Source organism: Hyaena hyaena, unplaced genomic scaffold (assembly GCF_003009895.1).
Source record: "Hyaena hyaena isolate Hyena2069 unplaced genomic scaffold, ASM300989v1 scaffold_427, whole genome shotgun sequence".
Classification (NCBI taxonomy): Eukaryota; Metazoa; Chordata; class Mammalia; order Carnivora; family Hyaenidae; genus Hyaena; species Hyaena hyaena.
The window spans coordinates 1572621-1585717 of record NW_024081064.1 but is presented as its reverse complement, the minus strand read 5'-3'; the positions used below and the strand labels follow the sequence as shown (position 1 = coordinate 1585717).

The window sequence follows — 13097 nt, the reverse complement described above, 5'->3', positions numbered from 1 at the left end:
ATGTTTGGATAAACTATATTTCATGGTTTAGACTATTTGGGTTTGATTGTGAAATATGTACAGTACACAGCCCCTCCGCCTTGCCTGGCCCTCGGGTTTAAAAAGTCAAGTACACTTTGTTCCCCTCCACCGAGAGAGAGAGAGAGAGAGAGAGAGAGAGAGAGAGAGAGAGAAACACCTCAAGCTTTAAGGAAGACACAAGTCTGTTTCTCTCCAGTGCAGAAAACTTGCTTCTAGGGGACCATGCACCAAAAAAGAGGTGGTAACTAAGAGCATTCTGTGTCTTCTCTCTTCTCTTGAAGACACGAACATGACCCCTCCTGGGTCCTCACCGTCCACCAGCATTTCCTGAGCACCCACAGGACCACGCCCGCCCGGAACTCGACAACCGGAGACGTGGATCTACATGGACCTGGTAAAAGCGGCAGTGAGGCCACAAGCCAGGTCCCGGACCGCCAGCCAGACTCCAGAAACCCAATTTGAGAGCAAAGACATAGAAACAATATTCCCCAGGCCTCATCCTTCCCTCTGGTGGCCTGAGGGTTGGTTACTCTGTCCCTAGCAGTCACTCACAACTCGGCCCCTCGGGGGCAGCCAGAGCTGGAGGGGCTCTCTGGGTCTGCAGGACCTCTCCCGGCTGATACCACATCCACATTGGTCACTGGTCACCGGCTGGAAGAAGCCCCAGGCTCACCTTCCCATCAGGAAAACCCCAGGTCTGCTGGGCCTTCCCTGTGCCTGTAAGCCTGGTCCTTTCAATTCTCTTCGGCGGATGAAGGCATCCCAGGGCACATGGTTCATGTTCACTGTGCGGCCCGACCACTGTGGCAAGACCCCCTACTGCGCTCATTCCCAGACCCCCACGTCCTGCCCCGGATCGGCCGGCGGCACAGCCAGAGAATGAAGGAAGACCTTGGGGACCCTCGCAGACCCATGTCCAGATGCAGTCTGCTTGCCCACCCCACGCTGCATTCCCGCTGCCCCTGTCTGAGCCACCGTGCACCCCAGCAGGAACCAGGAAGTGAGAGCTGCAAGCGTGGGGCCCCACGATCCTCATGAGCAAAAGGAGGGGAGTGGGGGTTGCCTCTTCTTAGGGGCTTTAAGAGGATGGGGTGGCCTGAGCAAAGTTTGCAAAGTGACCAGGACCGTGCTGGCACACACGTTTCCCTGTGGGAGATGCTGGCGAGTCACGGGGCAGTGACCGCGGTAACCTCCCAGGCAGCACGCTTTCAAAGGGACGGCAGCCACGTCGTCACCGGGCATTGGGCACAGGGCGCCCAAGGGTTCTCGATGGCCCAGTGGCCTCCTTCTTGCCCCTCCCGTCATCCTTTGCCTCTGCTTCCGCATGTGCTGGTGCCCCACCGTGGCCGCCCCAGACAGCAGCCACGTAGTGGAGCCTCCAGATGACGAACAAGTGCCTCAGCGTCTCACAGGGAAGCAAACTGAGGCTTGGGGAGAGGTGGTGGCCAGCCCAGGGTCACTCATCCACACCCAGGCACCTTGAGAACAAGGACCAAGCGTGGCCCCGCCTCCACAGCTTCCCACAGTGTCCGTGGCTCTCCGAGCAGTGCATGTCCCCCAGGACACTTCGTTTCCAGCACGAATCCGCGTCACGGAGCCCAGAGAATCAACGGGGCAGCCAGCGATCAGAGCACAGCCACCGAACACCTCAAGCCTAGGACACACGGAGGTGTGTTCCAACTGCAGATGGCAAAACCGAGGGCCTGAGAAGCTGAGCGTTCAGGGCTCCACAGAGCAGAAACTCCCTGCTGGCGAATCACATCGTCCGCCTCACATGGTGGCTCCCTCCCCAGTTTACAGTCTGAACTCAAGGAGGTAATGTGGCCTAGTGTACAGAGCGGAAAGGACACAGAGCCCGTGTCACACACAGTCTTGCGCCCCAGTGACCCGTCCAGGTAATGAAGGGGTGAGATGGGATGACCCCTTGAGATCCCCGGTCCCAGGTCAGTAACCAGGAACTCAAGCCTCAGGTCAGTGGAGGCGAACCCACTCCGTGTGGAGGGCCCCCAGCCTCCTCGGCCGCTTTCCGATTCCCTTTAAAGCTGCAGAATGTGGCCACATGCTCTATCTCTGATGTCGGTGGCCAGTGCCGGCTCCTCACATCCACTAACTGCTTTAAGGCACTGCATCCAGCGCTGCATTAAAAATTAATTACACATGCTATTTTATTGCCAGTGCATAATGTAATGAGCACCAGCTGCGCTAAACAGCCAAACTCCTTTTTAAGACAGCTATAAAAAAAAAAAAAAAAGAAAGAAAAGAAAAGAAAAGAAAGAAAGAAACTGCACTTCCAAATGCCTCTCCTGTCAGAGCAGAAAAACAGCAACATCTTGTACGGATTTGAACAGAATTCTTTGATTTAGCTCTGCCTTCAGAACGTCTGAAGGGCCGGCTTGGAGTGAAATGGAATCTGGTGTGGCCGCAGTGGTCTCCTCTCCAGGACGTTGCTGGGACCCCTTTTATCGGAGGACAGTCATGCTGGTAGGTACCCCTGCCCCCACCCGCCCTCCCCCCCACCTCACCCCCCCACACACACACTGCACCAGGCAGCACTGCACTCCATCCGGTCCCTAAAGACCCAGCGCCTTTGGCTCCCGTAGATGCTGGAGCCGACGTGACTTCCCAGACAGCGGGCTTTTCTGGGGTGCTCGCAAGACCTGCTGCCCTCCGCCCCCTCCTTCATCCTGGGGGCTTTGCTGCTCTCCGTGGCTTCTCCTGGTACTTCCCCCAATCACGACAGGAGGCGTCCAGGACAGCCTCTGTAGTGGTGTGATCCCAAGAAAGCAGACATAGCAGGACACTGCAGGCGTGCAAGAATGACCCCGGGTTGTACATGCGGGACCACCCGCCCCTTCAGCAAGACAGACATCGGAAGGCGTGCAGGTGACTCTTTAAAGTTTTAATGACTCCCCTGAGAGCCCTTTATCTGCAGTGAGCCAGCCCCCAAGGACACTGGGACCCAGTTAGCCCGGACAGACTCGCAGCGAATGCGACTTTGGCAAGGAAATCGCAAGAGCGCGTCGCAAACCTTCCCCAGGTGGAGTGCTTCTGTCCACACGCGTTCCCCCAACACTCACTTCTCTACTTCTTCACCCCCGTACTCACCCCTCCCTCCAGAGTCTCCAGGGAGGCCCTCATGCCCTACTAGCGCGCCCCAGCACCCCCTGCACCAGGAGAGAGAGGCGGTGAGCCGGCGGGGGGCTGGCTGGTGCTGCCATCTCGGTCCGCATCACCCTTTGGCTTCCCACTGATCCTCCGGCGTTAATCAAACCCAGTCCAGAATGAAACTACAGCGTGCTTCTTGTTCTGGTATGAAATGTGCAAAGCACAGACCATATCATTAACATAAAACTTCCCGAAATAAGGCCACTTTCCAGACAGACTGTATTAATTGCATCAAGCTTCCACAGCTAGGGTGGTCTAATCCACAGTGTCCCATTGGATGGCTCCGGTTATAAAAACCAACACAAATGAACACTGGGATATAATTGAAGGAGGAGAACACGATAGAGTCTACTGTTAAACCCTACTATTTACTTACAGGTATTCTTTTATCTTTATTGTCCCTTTAACCCATGCCAAGAAACCCCAGATTAGTTAAATAATACAGCAAGCACAATTTCAGTAGAAAAGTAAATTGAATTTAACTTTACAAGATTGCCCTGTGATTTCAGCATCTAGTAATGGCTGCAACTGACTCCTATTAAATCCAAATACTTCCACTTCCCCGAGCTGGGATCCTGTGTGTTCTCGTATGAGACCTTGAACTTCACCAAGCACATGTATTAATCACTGTGGCGGATGACCATCGTTGGCATTTAAATATGCAGTGAAGTTTCTCAGTTCCCTTTCCACCTCACGATGCTGGTACCTGATCTGAGCCAGCCGAGAGGCTAGAAGCATTTATGAGTGGATCAGCTTGTGTATCCACTATCAGTGGTCCAGCTTGAAGTAAAACTCCACACAATGCCGGACATGTATTGATGCAGTGTCATAAAACCTGTTCTGCTCAAGCATGAGTCATAACTTCTACAGGGTTCACTCAGCGTGAGGCACTGGGCTCAGCACCTGGCACACAGGACCTCATTCAATCCTGAAACCAATCTTGCAAGGCGTGTGCTATCATCACCCCCATTTTATAGCTAAGAAAACGGAGACACGGAGAGGGAAAGGACTTGCCCAAGGTCACGAAGCCATAAAGGACAGCAGCCTTCGCCCAGGCAACGGATTCACTCTAATGACTGCCTGCCACTCTTGGAAACCTCAGAATGGGGAAAGGTTCAGGGGAGCCAAAGCCCAGAGGTTTTCAAACCATTCTCTGAACCCCCACCCCTGCCCTGGGAACCTTAACCAAGTCACATGCCTAGTCATCCACACCAGCCTGTAACTGAAACTGATCAGTATCATGTGCTTTAGAAGTCAAATGTGGAGCTTCATTTTTAAATGTCACATATATAGATCATATGATACACAGGTAAGTGTATATATGCATATATACTTTTATTACAGAAGAAGAAACAGGCCCAGAGAGGGAGAGTGGCTTTCTCAAGGTTACCAGCCAGGTGGAGAAAGGGCCAGGACCACAGGCTGAGCTTCTGGACACCACGGGCACCCTGGAGAAGTTCCTCCATGAAATTTCTCAGGGAAGAAACTTCAGTTCCCAGGAATGCCCAGACTCAAAGCCACCACCACCACCACCCCCGGCTGTTATTTCAGCAGAGTCAAAAAAAGTAACGAAGAACCCAAGTCCCTTCTCCCCACCATGACCATCAGGAGGTCTGGGGTTAGGATCCTAGGAGGTGGAGCTGTCTGGGACGCTACCAGCCAGAGAGATTCACAAACACAAACCTGAGTGGCTTCTTCCCCCACAAAATCACATCCTTCTATAAATAACTCTGAATGCGTTCACGGGCATGCAATTAACCTGTGTGAAACACGGTTACTCCGGGGTTTTCCGTATTAATTTGAAGAGATAGGTTCAGTGCATCCTGATCTGAAAAGAGACAAAACAAAGTAAGGACGGTGGCCCCTCTCCGTCTTTACAGAGGATTGCTTCTTCCTAACGGGTTACTGTGAATTTAATGACTCCATTCCAACTACTAATTAAACAGGCACTAAAAACACTTCAGCAAACAGCCCAGCGCCAGGGACAGAAGCCACAAAGGGACAAAAACCTCCGGAGCAGAATATTTTCAGGTACTGAAACTGATCAGAAAGGACAGGGGGACAGCCTGGAGGAGGCTATCGATGGAGAACAAAGGCGGTGCTGGAAATCACAGCCTAGCACCAGAGGCTGAGAACAGACCTCCGAAGAGAGCTGGAAAGAGCGGTCGCAGAGACCCCAGAAACAGAGCCCACCCTGCCTCACTCTCCTCCCCGGGCACCGCCATCAATTTGGGGGCTGCTCACAGGCGCTAAGCCCTCACAGTTCCAAGCTCTGAAATCCAAGAAGGCCTCTAAGCTAGTGGAGCCAATGCCAAAGATGAAGGGGGTGCGGGATGACCAGCCAAGGTCAAGTCCCACCTCTGCCCTTCTATTCCCATCAGAGCATCCTCTCTGCAGGACCCTCTGCCGGCTCTCCCCATCTCCACCCATGCAAGCTGCCGGAGGCCAGGGGCCGGCTGCACAGTGCCACAAAGTAGGTGCCCAAGAAAGGGCTTTTCATGGAAGAATGAATGAATGAATGTGAGCTATCAGACCTCCACATCTCTGAGCCTCGTGTTTCCATCTGTCAAGTGGGGACAGTGTCGTCCTAAGGTTCCCATGAGAACTGAATCCAAGAACATACACAAAGGCCCAGTGCAATGGCGTACACGGTAGGCCCCTCCACACGTGGTCCCTGGAAGGAAGTGGGTGGCAGTGTGGCTGTGGGCGGGCGTGTGAACCCGTCCAGTGAGAACACTCCTGGATGCAGGCTCAGTAGGAACAGGGTGGCCTCGCTGGGAGCCTCCCTACGACGGCCACTCAGCCTCCCCAAGCCTTTACCTCCCCATCTGCAAAATGGGGATGTAATAGCTCCTGCTCAGCACGGCGGCAGCTTTTAAGCAGAGCCGGGCCCAAGAGAGGGTTAAGCACAGCCCCGGGTGCACCTCTGCCAGGTAAGTCATGTTTCTGTAACCGAAGACCTTGACCAAGTCTAGTCATAAACACTCAGGTTGATCTTTGATAGCGTGACCCCTCGCGTGGTCACAGGGGCTGCAGCCCTAATCACAGGAAGCCACGAGGGCAGGGCAACCGCCCAGACGAAGCAGGCATCCCTCGCCCAGCACACAGGGATCAGAGCCCGCACCCCCAGAGCTGGGATGGGAGCCCCGATTCCCCAAGGGGCACTAGGGCAGCCCGGAGCCGGGAGCTGGCTTCTCTGCCGGCGGTGCCGACCCCTTCCCGGACCGTTTCAGTCTTTGCTTTGTGAATTCCAGGCATGAGCCTGGCGGACAGCACAGCGGGAGCTGAGGAGGGCTGCGGGCCGCCTGGCCAGCAGGAAGGCCTGGGGGACTCTGGCCCCTGCAGCCGGGGCCACCTGGTTCCAGCACAGCCAGTCCTTCCAGACAGCTTTGGTTAAAGCAAAATCTGTCCAGTAACCATCGTTTTCCCTTCTCTACCCGAATCAAGAGAAAGCCTGTAAGGTGCCTGGGGACAACGCTGGGGCAAGCCGAATCTGCCCCCGCTCTGCACCCAGCCTTGTCCTTTCCTGGCCCGTCTGGAACCCAGACCTCAGGGCCCTCCCCACCACCTGTGTCTACGTCAGCATCCTGGCAGCAGGCCCTGAACAGGGCAGGATGGGACGGGAGGACTCTGCCTGCAATTTCAGGGACCCCGGGCCACAGCAGGGGTGTGGGTCATGTTTGGGAAGACAGATGGGCAGTTCCACGGAAGACAGGTCTCTCCACTGTGCTGACCCCGTGTCTGCCCATCTGTATACCCCGAGCAGCTGCAAAGACCTGCGAAGCACACAGTAGGCGTGTGCACGGCCCCACTCGGCAGGAACCCCACCAGGCTTCACCCCCTCCCACCGCCACAGCCAAAAGGCTCCTTGGTAGTGACTCTTGTGTCTCAGAGTTAAGGGGCAACACATTCTGGCAAAGAGAAACTCAGCGTCTTGGACGGCTCCGGCGATGGACACAGACAGCCAGGGAACCTTCTCCCAGCGCCGTCCTCGGGGTGGGGGGCAGTGACTGGGGCACGGGAGAGGGGACGGCAGGGGCGAGAGCAGAAGAAAACCTCAGATGTTAAGCGTTTTCCAATTAAGCTTTAGCTAAACAGCCCAAAGAGATGAAATTTGGAAGCTGAAGGAATGCATTCTGGGAGCAACACGCTCAGAACGGGCAGAGGCATCGAGGGACCCGCTAAGTGATGGGGACAGGTAGGGGCACGGGCGTGCAGTTCGGCCGACGGCCTTCGCCACTTCCCCGGTGCCCCTTTGGGGTAGGTCCGCACATCCTCCCTGGGTCCCCACCTCGCCCAGCCCCCCCCCCCAAGAGGCGGCGGCCGGCCCTGCCCAGGGCACACCCCGCCATCCCTGGGAGCCCGCCTCCCCCACCGCGGCCGTCTGTTACCTGACAACTGACACTGGCATCCAAAGGGAGCCTCCGTCTGACCCTCACCCTGAGTCCCGTCACCCGAGACCGGGCGCACGCTGCAGCAGGGCAGGGGAAAGCAGGGCGGCGGGGCGCCCAGGGTGCGCAGAGGTGGAGTGGCCACGGATGAGTGAGGGTGGGAGGAGGCAGCTATGGGGGCCGTCGCTGGCAGCTGGGCAGGCCTGCACGGCCCTGGAGAAAAAACAATAAAAAAGACTGGTCAGTCGGGCCCTGGACCATACAAGGGACCCGGGGTGTGGGACAGGGGCCCAGGGCAGAGGGCTGCAGGCCACCCTTCCAGAGTGGGAGGCCCCGGGGTGCCAGGCCCTGCAGGGAAGGCAACTGGGCACAGGCTGGAGGAATTGGTAAGAGGCCATAGGAAGTGGGGGAGGGGAGGCCTACTTCCACAGCTGCCAGGTTGGGCCGTCCTGGGACCAGACTCCCATCCCTGGGGGGAGGCCAAAAGAAGCTGTCAGGACCCCTGTACCCAGGAAGACCCCCACCCACCATGTGGGGGCTTCTGGAGTGTTCTGAAGCTGGCTTCCTTCGGGGATTCATTCCCAAAAGTCTGGGCCACCCCCCTCTGGAATAGCTGGGAAGCACCAAGCCACCACTGTTGGCTCTATCAGGACGGGCTGTCTGTTCAGGCCTCGAACACCTCAGTCTACCTCTGAGCACCTGGGCACCAGTTAACCTGCGGCTTGGCGGCCAGCCAGCTGCTGTCTCTCTCCAGCCCGGTGTCCTCAGCACCCTGGGCACCAAGCACAAGGCACACAAGCCCCCAGGCCCCTTTCTAAAGGCTTTGAACGCTCCCTCCATCCCAGGAAAACCCTGGTACTGCCCAGCACCCCGCTTAACACCTCCACCCTGGCTGGGGGCGTCTACCCCTACCCCCCAGTCTAACAGCCACGCTGCAGGGCCAGGAGCGAGGCCTGCCTCCGCCCAGCCCCACGGCTTGCCATGGCTCCCCCCGCAAGGCCTGCGTTTGATTTGGCCGTTTATCTTAAATGGCTAAGAGACCACCAGGGCAAAAATCCGTGTGAAGCCCTTGCCAAAACCACAAGTGAAGAAGCCCAAATTCCCTGGGTAAATAATTGAGCAGGGAAGCATCAGAGAGACAGAAAGAAAACATCAACAAGATGAGGGGCAGCTGGGCCCTGGGCCGGCTCTGCCAAGGCGGCCACCCGACGCCGCTCTCCACCCTGCACGCATCTGCAGGGTGGAGGTCCAGCCGCTTCGTGGCCCCGCGAGGGATTCCCCCATCCAGGAGAACCGCGGGGGCCCCCGCAAGCCCACTTGGAGCCAGGAACCTGTCAGTCTTCACCCAGAGTGCGCTCGCTACACGCCCTCGGGGCAGGGCTTCGGAGACCCATCGCGAGGACCAGGAAGCCGATGACGTGACCACAGAAAACTGCAGACGCCAGCAGCCAGCCCCGCCAACCCCTGGCCGCCTGGCTCCGGAACCGGAACTCTTCGCTCTAGCACCTGCCTCTGCAAGACGTGTGTTATCCGGGGCCGGGGGCATCAGGACCCCTGGGCAGACCTGCAGGTGTCCTGCCAGGGAAGCCAAAGCCACGTGGGGCCCCTCTGTGCCAATGAAGACCTCGCACGAGGCACGGCTCAGGACTTGGGGCCGTGCTGAGCCCATGACAGCCCGAGAAGAGCAGAGCCAATGATCCCACACAGTTCCAGCCACACATTCAGTGCAAGCCCCCAGGCAAAGCAGGCACCTAAGGCCGGTGTCAGCTGCCTCCTCCCAGGAGTCTGTCCTGACCAGTCCTTGCCTAACCTTCGACCCCAGGACCTGACACCGCACATTCAGTCCTGTCCCTATCAGCCTGGCTTCACACCATGGCTTCGTGCTGGGCACGTACCACAAAACACAGTTCACCACCACTCCCTCACTCAGTAGGGAAAACCGGCCCCATCCCAGAGGGGGTGCTGGGGCTCAGGGAAATCTGAGATTCAAACCCCGTTGCATCTCCAAAGGCCGGATATGCCCTGCCTCCACCTCGGGCTGCAGCTGGGGCAGGGTGACCAGGGTGCCCTGGGATGCTGAGAAGAAGGGCCATGTGGAGCACAGGGAACCTGGAGGGTCCTTGGGCTCAGTAAGGCCTTGGGAGGTTGGAAAAGAGCGAACCCAGGCCTCCAGGCTCTGGGTGAAACCGTGACTCGGCCACCACCACTCACTATGGCTACGAAAGAGCGACAACTCGAGTGTCCGGGGGCCTGATACCTGTCTTCCCAAGCAGTGAAGAACCAGGACCTGTCTCCAAGGCTGGAAGGAAGGGTCAAAGGGCAAGTCCAGTCACACCCCTCTCCTTCTGGAAGGGTCAAGCTTAGGCTAGAGCCTGGAAAGGCAAAGTCGTCTCCCAACTGAGGGGGGGAGGGGCAGCTGCCCCCTGGAGCGGCTTCCACGTGCCCCTTTAAGAATTCCGCCCTCACTGGGGACAACCTGCTCGAGGGGCTGGCTCAGTGGAGGCAGGGAGGGGCAGCGAGTTGAGTGGCTTCTAATCCTAAGCTGCTTACAGAGGACCATCTTGACCTCGGGAGGGGGGGACTCACCCAGAGCAACTTAAACCTTCAGCTAGCCCAGAGGTGGACCTCCAGAAAACCTCTTCTGAAGCTAAAGCAAAAGCGCAAGGCCATCCTAGAAGCCCCGTCAGGTGATTATAGTCAATGCCCAGAGTAGGCAAACCCCTGGAGGCACAATGGAGGCAAGAGGTTGCCAGGGGCTGGGGCAGGGGAGGGAACGGGGCTTCCCCTGGGGGTGACGCGGGGTCCTGGAATCAGACGGTGGTGGTGATGGTCACCCAACGCTGCAAATATATTTGAAACCCCTCACTGTACACCTTAAAATAGTTCCCATGGCAGAGTCCAAGGTGAGGGCTGTCTCTGGCCTCGACAGGCGTCCCAGGCCGCCTCCCAGCCCTCGCCGGTCCTCAAGGAAGAAGTGTCTGCATTCAAACGTGCAGGCAGGAAATCCAGAACGCACCTGACTGGCCCCTGAGACAACCCAGAGGAAGCCCGGAGCGCAGAAGCAGCCTGGGAGCAGAGGAAGCAGAGGCCTGTGTCCAATCCCCTCTGCCATCTCCTGGCCACGTGACCCTGGGTAAGTCACCTTCTTGGAGCCCTGCCTCTAAAGGAAGTTCGGGACAAGCCAGACTGCTAGTGAACACTCAACTTGACACAGGGCTACTATCCTCCATTTATTTTCCACTCTGGAACTTAAATGCCAGCCGGCAGCTCTCTTGGCTCCGGGAAGCACCCACAGAGCCCTGCAAGGCACTTTTACAAGCGATTCTAGGTGGGTTCCCCTCTAGGGCTGGAATAGAATCGGGGTACCTGGCGGAGGGGCACCGAGACACCACATCAGCTTTATTCAGGATCCAGGTGAATTAAAAACAGACCCCTGGCCAGCTGACTCCTTACCATGGAAGTGAGCTTTCATTAGGGAAAAAGAAACAACGAATACACTATCACTTAAGGCCAGCACCCTTCCCAAGAGTAGGTATGATGACCCCCCCGCCTCACAAATGAGGAAACGGAGTGGTTCACGGGGGTTAGAATGTTGCTCTTCATGGCCAAATATAAGATCCCTAGAAACATTTCTTAAGTTCCAGATCAGGACGTGAGGCAGTGTGCAACGCATCCCTTCCGAGGGGGTCTGTGACCTGCCTCTCTCTCCTAGAGGGGCCCTGCAGATGTGTCTGCCTGGTCCTCACACATGCGCACTACCCCGCCAGCATGCCCACACCCACACCCACCGGCGTGGAGACACACAAAAACGCACACACAAAAACGCGCCTGGAACAGCCAGAGCCGGCGGTGAGGGGAGCGAGCACCTTTCCCCAACGCTGAGTCCTCGGGCGCCCCTCCCACGCTGAGGGTTACCGATCCCCAGCCTGCGAGAGGGGATGCGGGGATGCGAAGACACGGTGCAAGAGACGTGTATTTTCCTCCCTACTGGTGCTTTTCAATTGATACATTTTTTAAGCCAAGAACTCCTACTGATAGCGCAAAAATGAGTCATAGATCAAGGAGGGAGACAGACAGGGAGTGAGCGCTGGTGAGTGAGGGCCACTAGCAAGGAAACCTGACAATCCCCGCGCCCCCTCCCCCCCATGCCAAGACATTAATTCTCACAAGTCGGAGAAAATTACTATGCATGAATGCAAAAAGCATGATCAGGAGTAATTAACATGGCTTCATATGCAAATTTTATTAATGCAGAAGTACAAAGTCATTATGCAAATGAAACTTACGTCAACTCTCTTGACAAATATTCATCTCTGAGGCTCAAGTTTCTCCCTTTTTATTTATTTATTTAATTTTTCTCCCCCCCCTTTTCTCCCGGTTCTTTTTTTTTTCTTTTAAAAGGTGGGGGGGGCAGGGGTAGTGCCGGTGACCGCTCGAACAGCAGCAGCCAGCCATGAGGGCTGTTTGACAAGTTTGCAAAGTTGTTTTTCAACCAGAGAAATTTATTCTTGCATTGTTGATTTTTTTTTCGGTTGTTAGCAGGTACAAGACAGCTCATAGGAGAAGAGGAAAAAATTTAAAAAAAAAAAATTAAAAAAAAAAAAAGCTCTGGGCAGCAGGCAGCCAATCAAAACGCCAGAGCCTGTAATGAGGGCGATTGATGGCTGTTTGGCTTTTACTGCAGGGTAATGAACTAGAATCTAGTCTGAGGAGGGGGGAAAATATGAATATTCATGAGACTGTGCTCCTGCCTTTGATGATTAAAGAAATTTTTAATATTCAAATAAGCGCTTGCCAAGTGATTAACAAAGAACATGCACGCAGAAATATGGAAATGTGAGCCGGGAAAGATTTGAGAGGCGAACAGACTGTTGGAAAGGCAGCCCCAAATTTCATAAACAAGATCGGCAGATAACCCAATTCGCACACGGGCAAATAAAAACATTTCTTTCGGATCGCTTAAATATTTTGCCAGCTACTTTGTCTTAAGGATGATAAAAATGCTATGTATGGGGGGGGAGGGGAGCGAGACCGAGGAATCGCGTGAAGTCAAATGCACCGCACCACACCACTCGCCCCCGTAAGAATCATCCCAATTCTAGCCCCCCCTCCCCCAACCCCGACGGGAAATCAGGGCTCTTTTTCCGGTTTGCTAGAGAGAGAGGATGGAGGAAAGCCAGCTCAGGCTTGAAAACTCAGTGCTGGAGGTTCGGGCCTGCCTGTTTTGGGGAGCCCACCCCACGGCAGTGACGGGGACTGGGTGGGCACATCAGGACACGTGGTCATTTGTTGCTTCTAGGCTGGCCCAAGGCCTGAAGACTGTGGATCACGGTGATCGTGGCTGCCCTGGGCTCAGGCCCTGGTCAAAACACGTAAAGAAGGCAGTCCTGGGGTCTAAAAGGGGGGCACTTCCTGAGAAGTTGCAAGGACTCGGACTTCCCATGGGGCCTGGCCTGGGCATCCTCAGGGCCACGGAGGGAAGAGCCTCACTGATGGCACAGGCTTCATTAGCTGTGCGCT

General features: G+C 56.0%; 1 protein-coding gene across 6 annotated transcripts in view; it reads right to left on the bottom strand.

The window, feature by feature from the left end:
• BCL11B (BAF chromatin remodeling complex subunit BCL11B) overlaps nucleotides 1-13097 on the bottom strand; it is an 89795-nt gene that overhangs the window by 42191 nt on the left and 34507 nt on the right. For 3 of the 6 annotated variants that reach the window (XM_039252910.1, XM_039252911.1, XM_039252909.1), the window contains exon 3: nucleotides 7578-7790. The exons of the other annotated variants lie outside the window; for them this stretch is intronic. In XM_039252910.1, coding sequence (XP_039108841.1) covers nucleotides 7578-7790 — 213 coding nt within the window. The remainder of the gene's footprint in view (nucleotides 1-7577; nucleotides 7791-13097) is intronic. 6 annotated transcript variants of the gene reach the window in all.